This window comes from Trifolium pratense, linkage group LG5 (assembly GCF_020283565.1).
Source record: "Trifolium pratense cultivar HEN17-A07 linkage group LG5, ARS_RC_1.1, whole genome shotgun sequence".
Lineage (NCBI taxonomy): Eukaryota > Viridiplantae > Streptophyta > Magnoliopsida > Fabales > Fabaceae > Trifolium > Trifolium pratense.
The window spans coordinates 7,650,117-7,663,858 of record NC_060063.1 but is presented as its reverse complement, the minus strand read 5'-3'; the positions used below and the strand labels follow the sequence as shown (position 1 = coordinate 7,663,858).

The 13,742-nt window shown below is 34.1% G+C and overlaps 1 protein-coding gene across 4 annotated transcripts; it reads left to right on the top strand.

The window, feature by feature from the left end:
- Positions 1–2,115: 2,115 nt before the first annotated feature.
- LOC123884485 (GPI mannosyltransferase 1-like) lies at positions 2,116–10,476 on the top strand. 4 transcript variants are annotated; one of them, XM_045933581.1, is made up of 6 exons: positions 2,116–2,250; positions 3,481–5,206; positions 6,457–6,776; positions 7,878–8,060; positions 8,714–9,246; positions 9,823–10,476. In XM_045933581.1, exons 2-6 carry the CDS (start codon positions 5,199–5,201, stop codon positions 10,135–10,137), a joined length of 1,359 nt encoding a protein of 452 aa, XP_045789537.1. In that variant the 5' UTR covers positions 2,116–2,250; positions 3,481–5,198; the 3' UTR covers positions 10,138–10,476. The 4 variants fall into 4 exon arrangements, 2 of the variants coding, with proteins under 2 accessions (XP_045789537.1, XP_045789538.1); XM_045933582.1 differs by lacking the exon at positions 3,481–5,206 and having other exon boundaries at positions 2,150–2,250; XR_006800816.1 differs by lacking the exons at positions 7,878–8,060; positions 8,714–9,246; positions 9,823–10,476 and having other exon boundaries at positions 2,150–2,250; positions 3,481–3,794; positions 3,885–5,206; positions 6,457–6,593.
- The last annotated feature ends 3,266 nt before the right edge of the window (positions 10,477–13,742 follow it).

The window sequence follows — 13,742 nt, the reverse complement described above, 5'->3', positions numbered from 1 at the left end:
AAATAGAAAGTTCTTCAGTTATGATTATTACATGTGTAAAATCATCTGATGGCTGTGAATGGCTTATGCACTATACATAAGAAAATGCTTATGCATATTAACTTTTGCCATAAAAAATGATCGAATCCAATATCTCATGCATACTATCCAAATTTTTTTCAACTAAACTAACCCTAATTGCTTTATATGATTTTTTGCTTTATGTAGCATGGTTTTGTAAAATGGTTATGTGATGTTTTACTTAATAACATTGGTTTCAGTGTATAACATCTTGACACTAATGCCCATATGAAACCATTTAACAAAAATAATGGTTTCAGTGTATAACGCTATGAAACCATTTAACTAGACTAATGGTTTCAGTGTATAACATCTTGAAACCAAATAACAAGACTAATGGTTTCAGTGTATAACGCTATGAAACCATTTAACTAGAATAATGGTTTCAGTGTATAACAGTATGAAACCATTTAACTAGACAAATGGTTTCAGCGTATAACATCTTGAAACCAATTAAAAGGACTAATGGTTTCAGTGTATAACATCTTGACACTAATGCTCATATAAAACCATTTAACTATAATAATGTTTTCGGTGTATAACGCCATGAAACCATTTAACTAGACTAATGGTTTCAGTGTATAACGGTATGAAACCATTTTTGGTGTGGAATGGTTTCAAAGAGTTGTTCTCCAAAAACATATTTAACCCTTAATAAAAATTGTGAAATAAATTTAAATTTTTAAGACGATATAAAACCGAAGAGAGTGAGGTATCCCAACCGTTCCAAATAATTCAAAATACCCTAAATAAAATTTTGGGAAAATTTTATTAATATCTTATATTTATAAAAGCATATTTACCTCATTTAATTAACTAAAAATAGTTCCAGGTCTCAGAAAAATACCAAACTGGTCCCAAAATTTTCAGAAAATTATTTACTATTTTTATGTAAAAATAATAAAAAAAATTGGAGTCTCCTTGACACCGCACGCGCCCCCACGCGCCGCCGGTGAGAGTGGGCGTGGACGCGCGTCTTTGTTCATCATCTTCCTCACCCATTTTTTTGCAGAAACGGGTCATGACGACCCGGTTCATCGACCCGGTTCGTTTTCCCTCAATAATCAACGAAACTCGACGTTCTTTATACCGTTTTGATCGTCGTTCGATTTTATGAATGTTTCCGGTATTAGTTTTCGAAATCGGTGATCGAATCGCGTGTAAAATGTGGCCGAAATTGAGCAAGCAAAAATAGAAAGTTCTTCAGTTATGATTATTACATGTGTAAAATCATCTGATGGCTGTGAATGACTTATGCACTATACATAAGAAAAGGCTTATGCATATTAACTTTTGCCCGGTGAGACAACTACTACAATGACAAGAAGTTTAAGGTTAAAAAAATTATTCATAAGAGTAGTACCCAATAACTTGTTTTGACATTTCAAGCAATTAAGATATAAAAATTGATTTAGAATGCAATAATTACTTCACACAAGAAAAAACTCTCATCTAGAATCTAAAAAATATCTCGACTCTAATATCCGCATCTTTAGCAAGATGATTGAAGCACCAGTGAAGATTTGCATCAAGATGAAACTAAATCTTGTCAAAAAAATTTTTTGCTCGTTTGATTTCTATCATTGATTATGACTTTCAATCTCCAAACCCCAATGTGAATTTGAGAATCTTAATTTTTGAATTTAAAAAGAGATTGAGGAGAACACAACAAATTGATACTATTTGGATGTGTATTTGAGAAAAAATTGATTTTGGTTTATAGGATGCGCCGAAGACCCCTTACGACCTAACGCCTCGACGCAATATAACGCGCCGAAGGCGCATCCCGTGGGTACGCACGGGTATGTACCTGGTATATGAAGATAATGGTGAATGAATATTTTGGTTTTTTTTTTATTTTAAAAAAGGTTAAAAATAAAATAATCGACTTGCCACATCATGATTTTTTCAATTAAAAAAAGATTTACATGTCCGCGGCACAAAAGATCAAAGACCGAAATAAAAAATAAAAAACAACATGTTACAAATAAATAATATAAAATATTTGCAATGTAATTTTGTGAGTTAAAAATTAAAAGGTAAGACAAAAAAATTAAATGTTAATTTATGTAGTACTAGTATATCATTATTTACCTTCAATTTGTTACTTGCGACTGAGTTTCTCGCGTCCGTTGTTGTTCTTCCGACGAACCACCGCCAATGCGATACTAGCTGCCACCGCTCACCATCGTAAGTCTCTGCAACCCTCTCTCCATGTACCCATCGTTCGTTCTCTCTGTGAATGTCACTAACTCCTAACTCCATCTTTCTCTCAAATCCCTAAATTGTGTTTTTAGGTCAAGAGGGATAAGTTATATTTCATAATTTTTTCTGCTTCTGAATGTTTTTTATTTCATAATTTTTATTCGATTAGTTGTTGTGCTTCTTGATTGTAGAATAACTCTAATTTCTTGTAGTGAAAATTACTGTTTTTTTTAATGATTAAATGTTATGTGGATTTTCTTATGCATTTTGGTTCTGCCATTGCTTTTTAATGCATTCATCATAGTATTAAATTGTTGGTGTGTTAAGCTAATTGTGGCATTTTGAATTTCCATTTTCAAGTATTAGGGCTATGTTGATAAAAAAATAGCGGATAACGGATAAGTTAGCTTATAGCCAATAAGCTAACTAATTTGTAGGGTAAAATTATGAAATTAACGGTTGAACTATCTTATAAGTATGAAATGACATAAAAAAGATGGCAGGGTATATAGTTGGAAGAAAAAATTATAAGCTATAAGCTCATAAGCTACTTGAAATAGTGTTTGAAAAATAAGCTAATAAGCTAGTAAAAATAAGCTATAAGCTCTTTTGGAAAAACTGTTACCAAACGGGTCTTTTTTAGCCAAATGAGCTTATAAGTTATAAGCTAGCTTATGTACCCAAACAGAGCCTATGTTTTACTGTTTTGTCCTCCGTTAAGTGTTTTTCCAAAACTCAGAGTTTTCACTTGTACTTGAGATGTGATGATAGATGCTAAAAAACTGCTAACTAAAAAGCTGAGTAATATTTGCTATCAATGATTATTAACTATTTTTGTAAAAAAAATGACTGAAAAACTGGTTTTAAATCCATTTTTTTTTAAAATCACTAAAAAACTGGTATTTTAAAAATGCACAGAAATCAGTTTAAAATTAAACCAGTTCTAATAGAAAACCGGTTCAAAACTAGTTAACTTTATTTAAACTGGTTCTAGACCGGTTCTGAACCAAACTTAAACTGGTTTGAGAAATTAAACAGTTTTTAAGAACTGAACCAAACCACAAATATGGTCCAATTCAGCTCAGTTTATGAACCATGAACACCCCTGTCAGAGTCAGTACCTCCACCATCCGTTGTTGTTAGTGAATTGCACCTCAAATGTTTTATATGACTGAAATTTCTTTTACTTTTACTAATGAAATATTCATGCAACAGTGAAGCTTAACCGTGAAGCTTTTTCATCATGCTGAATTCAACATATTTCACTACCATTCTCTTCACTTCTCTTCGTACTTCATCATCCTCCACCACAACCTTCCTCCTTCTCTACCCTTATACAACCTTCTTGGCTCGCACCCACTTCAAAATACTCCACAAACTCCCAACCTTCAACGACACCGTTTCATCTTTTAATCACTTCCTCCACCTTCGCCAACCACCGCCCATTCAAGAATTCAACAAGCTCTTATCAACAATAATCAAACTCAAACGCTACAACACCGTCGTTTCGTTATATTCTAACTTGGAATGTAAGGGAACCGTAAAACCCTCACTTGTCACTATGAGTATATTGATCAATGCTTTTTCTCAATTGGGTCAAATGGGTTTTGGTTTTTCAGTTGTTGGGAAGATTCTCAAGATGGGTTTTCACTTAGACGTCAAAACGCTTACTACATTGATGAAAGGTTTGTGCTTGAAAGGTAGAGTTTTGGAGGCAGTTAACTTACTTGATGATTTTGTTTCTAAAGGGTTTAGGTTTGACGAGGTTTGTTACGGGACAATTATTAATGGGTTGTGTAAAACTGGTAAAACAAGAGATGCTATTGAGATGTTTCCTAAGATGAAGAAGATTAGGGTTTACCCTAATTTGATTATGTATAATACTGTTATTGATGGTCTTTGTAAACAAGGACTTGTAGATGAGGCTTGTGGTTTGTGTTCTGAAATGGTTGCTAATGGTATTAGTCTTGATGTTTACAGTTACAATTCTCTTATTCATGGTTTTTGTTCTGTTGGTCGGTTTGGAGCTGCGGCTAAGTTGCTCGATGAAATGGTTACGAGGGGGAATATTAATCCTGATGTGTATACTTTTAATATATTGATTGATGGTTTGTGTAAACTAGGAAGGGTTACTGAAGCTTACAATGTGGTTGCTGTGATGATTAAAAGAGGTCGAAAGCCTGATGTTGTTAGTTACAATGCTTTGATGAATGGTTATTGTCTGTGTGGAAGTGTGGACGAGGCTAAACAAGTGTTTGATAAGATGGTAGAGAGAGGTTCTTTGCCTAATGTTATTAGTTATTGTACTTTGATTAATGGATACTGCAAGGTTATTATGGTGGATGAAGCCATGATGCTACTAACAGAAATGCTTAAGAAGAATTTAATTCCTGATACTGTAACTTATAATTGTCTTCTTGATGGTTTGTCGAAATCAGGAAGAACATTGTACGAGTGGGACTTGGTTGAGGCCATGTGTTCTAGTGGACAACCACCTGATTTAATTACTTACAATACATTGTTAGATGATTATTTAAAACATGAACAACCTGACAAGGCACTTGCATTGTTTCAGCACATTATTGAAATTGGGATTTCGCCAAACATACGCACGTATAATATACTTCTTGACGGTCTTTGCAAAAGTGGAAGACTAAATTATGCAAAAGAGATTTTTCAACTTCTTCCTGACAAAGAATGTCAACCAAATGTCCGAACATATAACATTATGATACATGGGCTTTGTAAACAAGGTTTTTTAGATGAAGCGGAGGCCTTACTTTATAAAATGGTAGACAATTATTGCCTTCCTAACTATATAACTTTTGATATCATTGTTCGTGCACTTTTGGTGAAATAGTGGGAATTGTTGGGGGAAAGAAACTTCTTCAAGGAATGGTTACTTGGAGGTTTATGGGAAAATGACATGAAAGATGACAAGGTTAGATTTTTTTTCCCATATTCAAGTTTTTTTGAAACTATTAATGATTAGCAGATGCTTGTGTCTTGCATCAAAGAAGTCAGAGTAGTCAGTGGCCTGTAATAGAGTAGAGAATAGAGTAATAGTCAAAAGCCAAACAAAGCCTTATTGTTGTAAGTTGTAACTGAATGTGCTGAGTCAGCACAGTCTCGACTGATCTAGAATCAGTATATAAACACCAATCTCTCAAATGTTGTAATTAACAATTCATTACAAAAATACAGGAAAGCACCAAATATACTTTTCCCTTATCTCAGTTTCTATTAGCCTGCTTGGTCTTGAAGAAGTTTTTGTTAATTTATATAACTTAGTTTTCTTTTTGACCTTATGTTTTCGCTGTTTGTTATCTTTTGAGTCTTCACGTTATCATTATCCTTGTTCCTGCCTATGTTTTTGATTTGCTTATTTGTCCTTATATTCTTAATTAGTGATCATTGGTTAGAAAGTAGAAGCTGACACGATTGTCATGTCTACCTTTTGTAACAATCATATCTCTCTCTCTCTCTCTCTCTCTCTCTCTCTCTCTCTCTCTCTCTCTCTCAGTTATGGTACATGTAATCGGATGAATGAATTAGTCATTTTACCATATCTCGTTTAGTGTCTTTTGGTGAGTACCGACTCTGACATAAATGAGTGAGACAAGTGGATTTTTGTACACTGACTTGGTTCTTCAAGATAGTAAAGGCCATTCCTTTCTCTAGCACATCCAGTTGTCTTTCCCGACTCCTTATCCTTTAATATACAACAATCATTCTGAAAAGTCACATTATAGGATAAATCGCTTGTAAGTTATAAGTTTCTGTATGGAGACAAGGTTCACGGATAGTTTTGGAACATGGAAGACCATTTTTAAGGTTATAAAATGATTTATCTTGATATCTCCTATGCCTGCTACAGTTACAAGAGTACCATCTGCAGTAGCAATTTTATTATTACTAGGACAAGGGGAATATGTGGAGAACTGTTTTGAAGAGGGTGTCATGTGGTCTGTGGCTCCTAAATCTAATATCCAGAATTGTCTAGAAGCTGTTTCTAATCGTGTCTTTTTTTCTTTTTGTTTCTTTCTGTTAGTATCATGTAGCACACTACTACACCTTCACAGTAAACTAAAATTTCCAAATCATGTCATTTTTTCATTAGAGTACTGAAATTTTTATTTTTATTGCTTATGGGTTGAAAACTTGATTTTGATGTGCCTTTTGTCATTACAGAAAATGTTCAAGAACACATTGGGGGATTAGAGGTTTAAGATTCAAATCAATGGCGTGGTTAGATATTCGTTCACTTCTTACATTCTCTGCAATTTTCCGCGTAATTCTAATCGTGTACGGTGAATGGCAAGATTCTCATATGGAAGTTAGATACACTGATGTTGATTACATTGTTTTTTCTGATGCGGCTTCTCTTGTTGCTTCTGGTTTTTCTCCTTATCAGAGAACCACTTATCGTTATTCCCCTTTACTCGCTTTTCTTCTTGTTCCTAATTTGTTACTACATCACGCTTGGGGAAAATTTCTCTTCTCTTTTGCAGGTATTTATTCAGATCTTGTTTTTCTGTATGATTCTGTTTATTTAATATATAGTTTTAGTGTTTTACCAAGTTGAAGAAATTTGATTGATTAATTGTTATAGAAGCATGAAGTGTCTTTCTGGGGTATGTTTGGATTAATTGTTTTTATTTATTTTTGTCCATTGGTCTAGTAGTTAGACTCAGACATTATAAGTGTGGAGATTTGGGGAATCCGGATTCGAACCCCTGCCCTCCAATAATATACGTAGTAGCTACCAACTGAGCTACCCTTATGAGATATGTTTGAATTAATGTTATAAGGTGGAATGTAATAAGATGGGATAAAATCCATTTTTTAAATTCTAATTCATTCCATCCTACTGTTAGGAAGAACTTATAAAAACAGCTTATGCCATTTTTCATTAAGCTTTTTTCAGCTGATTTTAATAAGTTCTCCAAAATAGCTAATGAATACAGGTTATAGCATATACAAAAACAGTTTAATTTAATCTTATGTTATAAAAATTGTTTATACATAATTGTTTATGTGATAACTGATTATTAAGTAAGCAGTTAATTAAATTTTTTCTCTAAAGGCATCCCAACCCAAGTGTTGGTCTGTGAGAGCATATATAGAGGTAGATTGAAGGTTTTTTTGTGGCAGTGATTATGTATATTCTTTTTATATAGAATTTTGCTTTTCCTACGTGAGGGATGCACTTTAGAGAGAAAACATATGGTGCGTGATTATAAAGGGTGATTAGGAAACTAGGAGAGTGATAGAGAGGCCAGATGATTGAGAGAAAGAGAGGATTTTGAAGAGAGATAGAGAGGCTGGAGAGAACTCTGGAGAGGATTTTGATTTGAGTCCAACTTAACAGGCTATTTGTGACTGGGGAAATGCTGTTTTCGGTTTGCTCCATCTTCTTATGAAAGTTACAAAAGACAAAAATGTTAAGTGTGAGAATTGGAATATTTAGGAATTTCTGTTTTTAGTTGATTTAAGCGACTATATTGTCCCTCTGGAATAAGTTTAAATTAATATTTTGTTAGACAATGAATATGCTGAATGATCTTCCATTCGTTATACCTAATAAAATGTTTATTATTTCTTAAATGCAGATTTACTTGTGGGATATTTTATCTATTATATTCTAAAGCTGCAGAAGGTTCCTGAAAACCTCTGCAACTACTCTGTTATGGCATGGCTCTTTAATCCATTTACCTTCACCATTGGGACACGCGGGAACTGTGAACCCATTGTTTCTGCCATGATATTGTGGATCATTGTCTGTCTTATGAAAGGTATTGTTCTGCTTCTGTATTAGATTAAATTGATGGTGTTTTTAGCTTGCAGTAGTAATGTTTTGTTCAGATTTTCATATTGTAATCTGTAGCATTTTCTGTCCATAAAATGTACTAGTATCTATGAACAGTTTAACATACCAAAATGAGCACTATTCAAAAATATATGAAATAAGTATAATGTTTGACTAGGGGGATAGAGCAGAATGCCTTTTACCTGTCTTTCAATTTTATTTTCTAATTTTAATACTCCCTCCGGTACTTTTTATAGGAGACAATTCACCTTTCAAGATTCATTGAATAAATTATGTATCTAGTCTATAATATAGATCAGATATATTACTTATTCAATGAATCTAGAAAGGTGAATTGTCTCTTATAAAAAGGACCGGAGGGAGTATCAATTTTGAAGATTAAGTTTCGAGTCTTTCATTTGATTCTTAGTCTTGCTGTGATTAAGTTTCGAGTCTTTCATTTGATTCTTAGTCTTGCTGTTTTTTTTTTTTTTCCTCTTAAAGTCTTGCTGTTGGTTGACACACCAAAGAAAGCTTTTTTTCGTAAAAGATGTAAAATGTTAGATATTTGCATATATCTTTTTGCTTTGATGTTGTTATTTTCCCTCCTTTTTCCTTCTTATTCCCCCTGGTTTGCAGGTAATGTGTTACAGTCAGCATTTTGGTATGGACTTGTTGTCCATTTCAGGATTTATCCTATAATTTATTCTATTCCTATAATCCTGGTTCTTGATCCGAACTTCTTCCCATCTGGCCAGAAACCCGTCCTAAGGAAGTGGAGTGCTGTTCAAAAAGAGAGATCCGAAGACGAGAATGTCCAGTTTGCCCCACATAATTTATTGAAAAGCATATTTACAAGAAACAGGATCATATTTGGACTGGTCTCAGGATTCGTTTTCGTCTTTTGTACTGGTCTGTTCTACTGCTTATATGGGTGGGAATTCCTACATGAGGCATTACTGTACCATCTTACTCGTACAGATCCAAGGCACAACTTCTCCATCTATTTCTATCACATATATCTTCATTATGGACATGACATCTCAGTGGTGGAAAAGCTTGTGTCCTTTTTGCCCCAGTTTTTGGTTCAGCTGGTTCTTATTTTTAGTTTTGCACGAGATTTGCCATTTTGCTTATTTGTGCAGACTGTATCATTTGTGGCCTTCAATAAGGTTTGTTACAGAAAAACTTATGCTTAGACTTCTAACATTGCTACATATTATCATTTAATTACGAGTGAATGAGTATTTCGGTCTCTGAAATTGTAAGGGTCGAGCAGTTTAGTCCCTCAAATTTAAAATATTGCAAATTAGTCCTTTAAATTAAAAAAATGTCATTCAATTTAGTTTCTCTACCAAAATAGCTGTTTTGTAAACATCTATCAAAATTAACGAAAGAACTACGTATTGACTTGAATAGTCTCATGTTGCATCAAGATATACATAGAACCTTTAAAGTTATGATGCAAAATTTGAAAAGAAAAAAAGAAAAGAAAAAAAGACTAAATTAACTAATGTTTCAATTTAAGGGACTAAATTGCTATTACATAAATTTGAGGAAATTGACTCGTACAATTTCAAGAACCAAAATATTCATTTACTGTTTAATTACAGGTATAACATATCAGTAAATTAAATTGTTTCATTTCAAACATCATTGTGTCTCATTTTGAGCCTTTTCTGGCAATGCTCCTCATATTTTAGCAGAAATGTCTTGGACTATGCATCTGATTTCTGCGTTTCTTGCAGGTGATTACAGCACAGTACTTTGTTTGGTTCTTTTGCTTATTGCCTCTAATACTCCCATGGAGTAAAATGAAGCTTAAATGGGGTGGATTGTCTTGTATTCTTTTGTGGATAGGAGCTCAAACCCACTGGTTGTTGTGGGGCTACCTTCTTGAGTTCAAGGGTAAAAATGTCCTTTTACAGCTTTGGGCGGCAGGCTTAATGTTTTTAGCAGCCAACATATTCATCCTTGTCATGATTATTCGTCAACATAATTGTTCTTCTATTTTCAAAGCTTTGGAGTATACTCGCTCCAAGCATGTAGCTAAGCTTGAATGAGTGACTCTGACTTGTCGTCAATGAGTTTCAATTTTCATCACCACCATTACTATGTATCGCCCTTGTCGCACTTCAATTCTGGAAGTTTAACAATGCAAGGCCGTGACTACAGCAACCGACATTCATGTTGAAATTTGCATTATTTTCATCGTCACCATTGCTATTTATCGCCCTTGTCGCACTTCAATTCTGGAAGGTTAACAATGCAAGGCCGTGACTACAGCAACTGACATTCATGTTGAAACTTGCATTATTGTTTTGTAACCCTGTATGCCTTTTTTGGTGGTGTTGTTGCAGTACATAATCTTGATCAATGAATTTATTTTCATTGTTTTCTTAGCTCTATTTTTTATCTGCACTTGTAGAACTGATCTTAAGGTCTTTCAAGAAAGTCTTTCCAAATTTTCTTTACAACATTTCACAACTTGTCAATAACAAATTGATGTTTAATCTGTTAATCAAACCAGTCCCTCCATATCGTTAAACCAAATGAGCAAATAACACTTCCACATGAAGGGAGTTTTCTTTTCTCGTCCCGTGATTCTTTAAAACCACTCTTGTCCGGATTTTTTTTTTGTCAACTAGCCTAGTGGTTAGAAATTCCACCTTAAAGATGGTTGGGAAGTGTCCGGCATGTTGGCTAGAAATTCCACCCCCCGTGCGCCATTTAGCTACGAAACCAATCATTGTTGGGAGTGTCCAACATGTTGAGCTTACTCTAGTGGCTAGCAGTGGTAAGAGTCTCTCTCGGTGTGAGGTGGCCGGGAAGAGATAGGCGGCACAATCTGGAGCCATGGAAGCTGTAGAGTTATAGAGAGATTTGAGCTTTATGTAGTGACAAAATGTAGATTGATTAAATATGACTAATTAGCTTATTACATTGAGTTAGTTAGTTAAACTTGTAAGACAAGTTAGTTAGACAAGTTGGTTATTCAGTTTGTAACTAACTATTCTATATAAACTCTACACACACTTGTAATTGATCATTCATTCAATATTCAATACAATCTACTCCTCCACATTTTATCTTCTTCTTCCTTCTCTCTGTTCTTCAAGCTCTATCAATGGAGTTTGTTCTTGTTAGTTTGGTATCAGTTTATTACTTTGTTATGTAGAAAAATGTTTCGGTTTAGAAGAAGAGATTGGCGTTAGCTAACACTTCTATATATAGATACTTAAGAGCATCTAAGTATCATAGCATGAATATACATCTCAACTATGTTGACACCGTTAGACATACCTCTCCTCTGCCTATATCTCATATCTCATAATAAAAAATATATAGGAAAAGAAGAGAAAAAGAAGTACAGGGGGCTAGACTTGACCCCTAGAACAAGGACAAAAAGAAAAACTTAATCAAAACGGTAACATTGTTAACTCATCTTGTCATGTAAAGGATCTCTAAAGAAAGAAGGTAAGAAATTCCACCAAGAGAATTACTTTTCTCACCCTACTGGTTATTCGTGCGTCCTACGCATTTTCATTTTTACCCTTCCGCGACTTAAGTCACAGACGTGTAAAAATGAGTAATTTTTTGAGCATTTCCCCCTACCGTCCGCGACTTAAGTCACAGATTCGTCGGTGATCAATTAGCCTACATCAGTCTACCAAGTGGCCAATTTTAATTGGCCACAAGGGAGGCAAAAATTGTTGTAAAAGGGTGGCCTCAGATGTTGAGGTCTCACACCTCTCTTTCTTTTCTTCTGTTTTTTTTTTTTCTATTTGTAGTAATGTTAGTTTGTTTATGTTTTATTTATTTCGTATGTTAATATTTGGCTGCGGTAAGATTAGTAAAAGGATTCAATGGTGATTCCTTGAAATATGGAAGTTGATCCTATGCTTCCGGTACCACCGAAGGCAAAACCTGCGGAAGCTGCCAAAAAATCATGTCTGTTTGTTCTACGTTAGGTGGAGCATTGTTGGCATGTGGTACCTTCTCATCCTTTTGTTTGTTAACGTTAATTTTAACGTTAATTCAGGGACTAATTTAGTTTATTTAATTAGCAGTTTAGATTTTGTTGGTCAAGTGACTCCAAACGACACAAGAGGGGGGGTGAATTGTGTACTAAAAAAATGATTAAAAATAAGCACTTAAAATATTTTAACCAAATAAAAATAACTTGTAGCGAGAAATAAAAGAGATGAAAGGGTAAGAAGAAAAACACAAGAAATTATCGTAGTTCGGCCAAAGACAAAGGGCCTACTCCAGTCCCCAAGGAAAGTACCTTGAGATTTCACTAAACCAAGCTTTTATAACAGGATAAGCTAATAACCTTTACAACCGAGAACTCTCAACACAAACAATGGGATATCACCTCCCTTGTGCAAGAGCCTCTAAACCAAGAGATATCACCTCTCTTGAAAACCTTGGGATCACACCCAATACAAGTGGAATAAATTAAGTTACAAGATATTACATCATATGTGTAGATAAAACAAATTGAAGCACAAGTACTATAAGTAAACTATGTAGTATAAAAAAGCTCTCAAGTAAATATATTAGCAAGTGTAAAAATAATGAGAATGATGAGTAATATTCTTAATATATTTTTATGCAAAATGTATTAGTTCAATGAGCTACGGTAATACACATATATATATTTATAGGATAAATGAAAGTGAGGTGTATTAATAAAATAGCCGTTGGCACTTGAAGGCATAAACTAGCCGTTGCAATATCTTTACCTTGATATGCTCATATTTAATTGTGAATGAAATTCCAAAAATACGTAGCATGGCTGTATCTCTTGCTCAACATCAATTAGCAATTAATTAAAAACAAGATCGTTGAATCAAATGGTAGGCTAATTGATTATGGTAATAATCAAAATGGTTATTGTTTAGAAAGAGATCATACTGAAACAAGTTGAATGTATAAATATAATCGACAAGCTGAAAGAGCAAGTCCATTGCTAAAATATAATTATGACCTTGTTCAAAAGCATGTTCTAAAATATTTAACGAGATAAAAAAAATATGCAATTTCCAAAACACAATTTATGCAAAAATAATTTTATGCAAAATCACATTTAAATAAAAATTATAGTGAGTGTGTGATATATTATTTTGAGAGCTATTTTTACTACTCACATAAGGATCTTAAAAAAATATATTAATTAACAAAAAATTAACAAGCTTAAAGTGTCATACACAAATGAATTAATAAATAAATAATTAATTAACAACAAATAATTTGGTTACCTGAAGCAGTGTCATGTAACCTGTGAGCGTTGTCCACTTCGGCGTGTTGGCAGCAGAGAGATCGTTGTACAAAAAGGCCAAAGCAGAAGCACCCCACGCATATGTGTACACCAACTCCAAATAATCAAAATATTGGGCAAACTAGAATGTTGACCAGTGTGTTAATAGCCTGATCTTTTGATATTGGGGTGTGGTCAAACAGACGGCCGCTGACGGGAATATGCAGCAGATAGGACACGTCATCTAGGGTCATTGTGTTCTCCCTAGCAGGCATATGGAACGTCGAAGTATCAACGTGCCACCTCTCAGCAAATGCACTAATTAGACAAGGGTCTAGATGTTCATACCCTGTCTTGGCGAGGTCCGCCAACCCTGTCGCTTCAACTCTATCCTTAAACCACTGT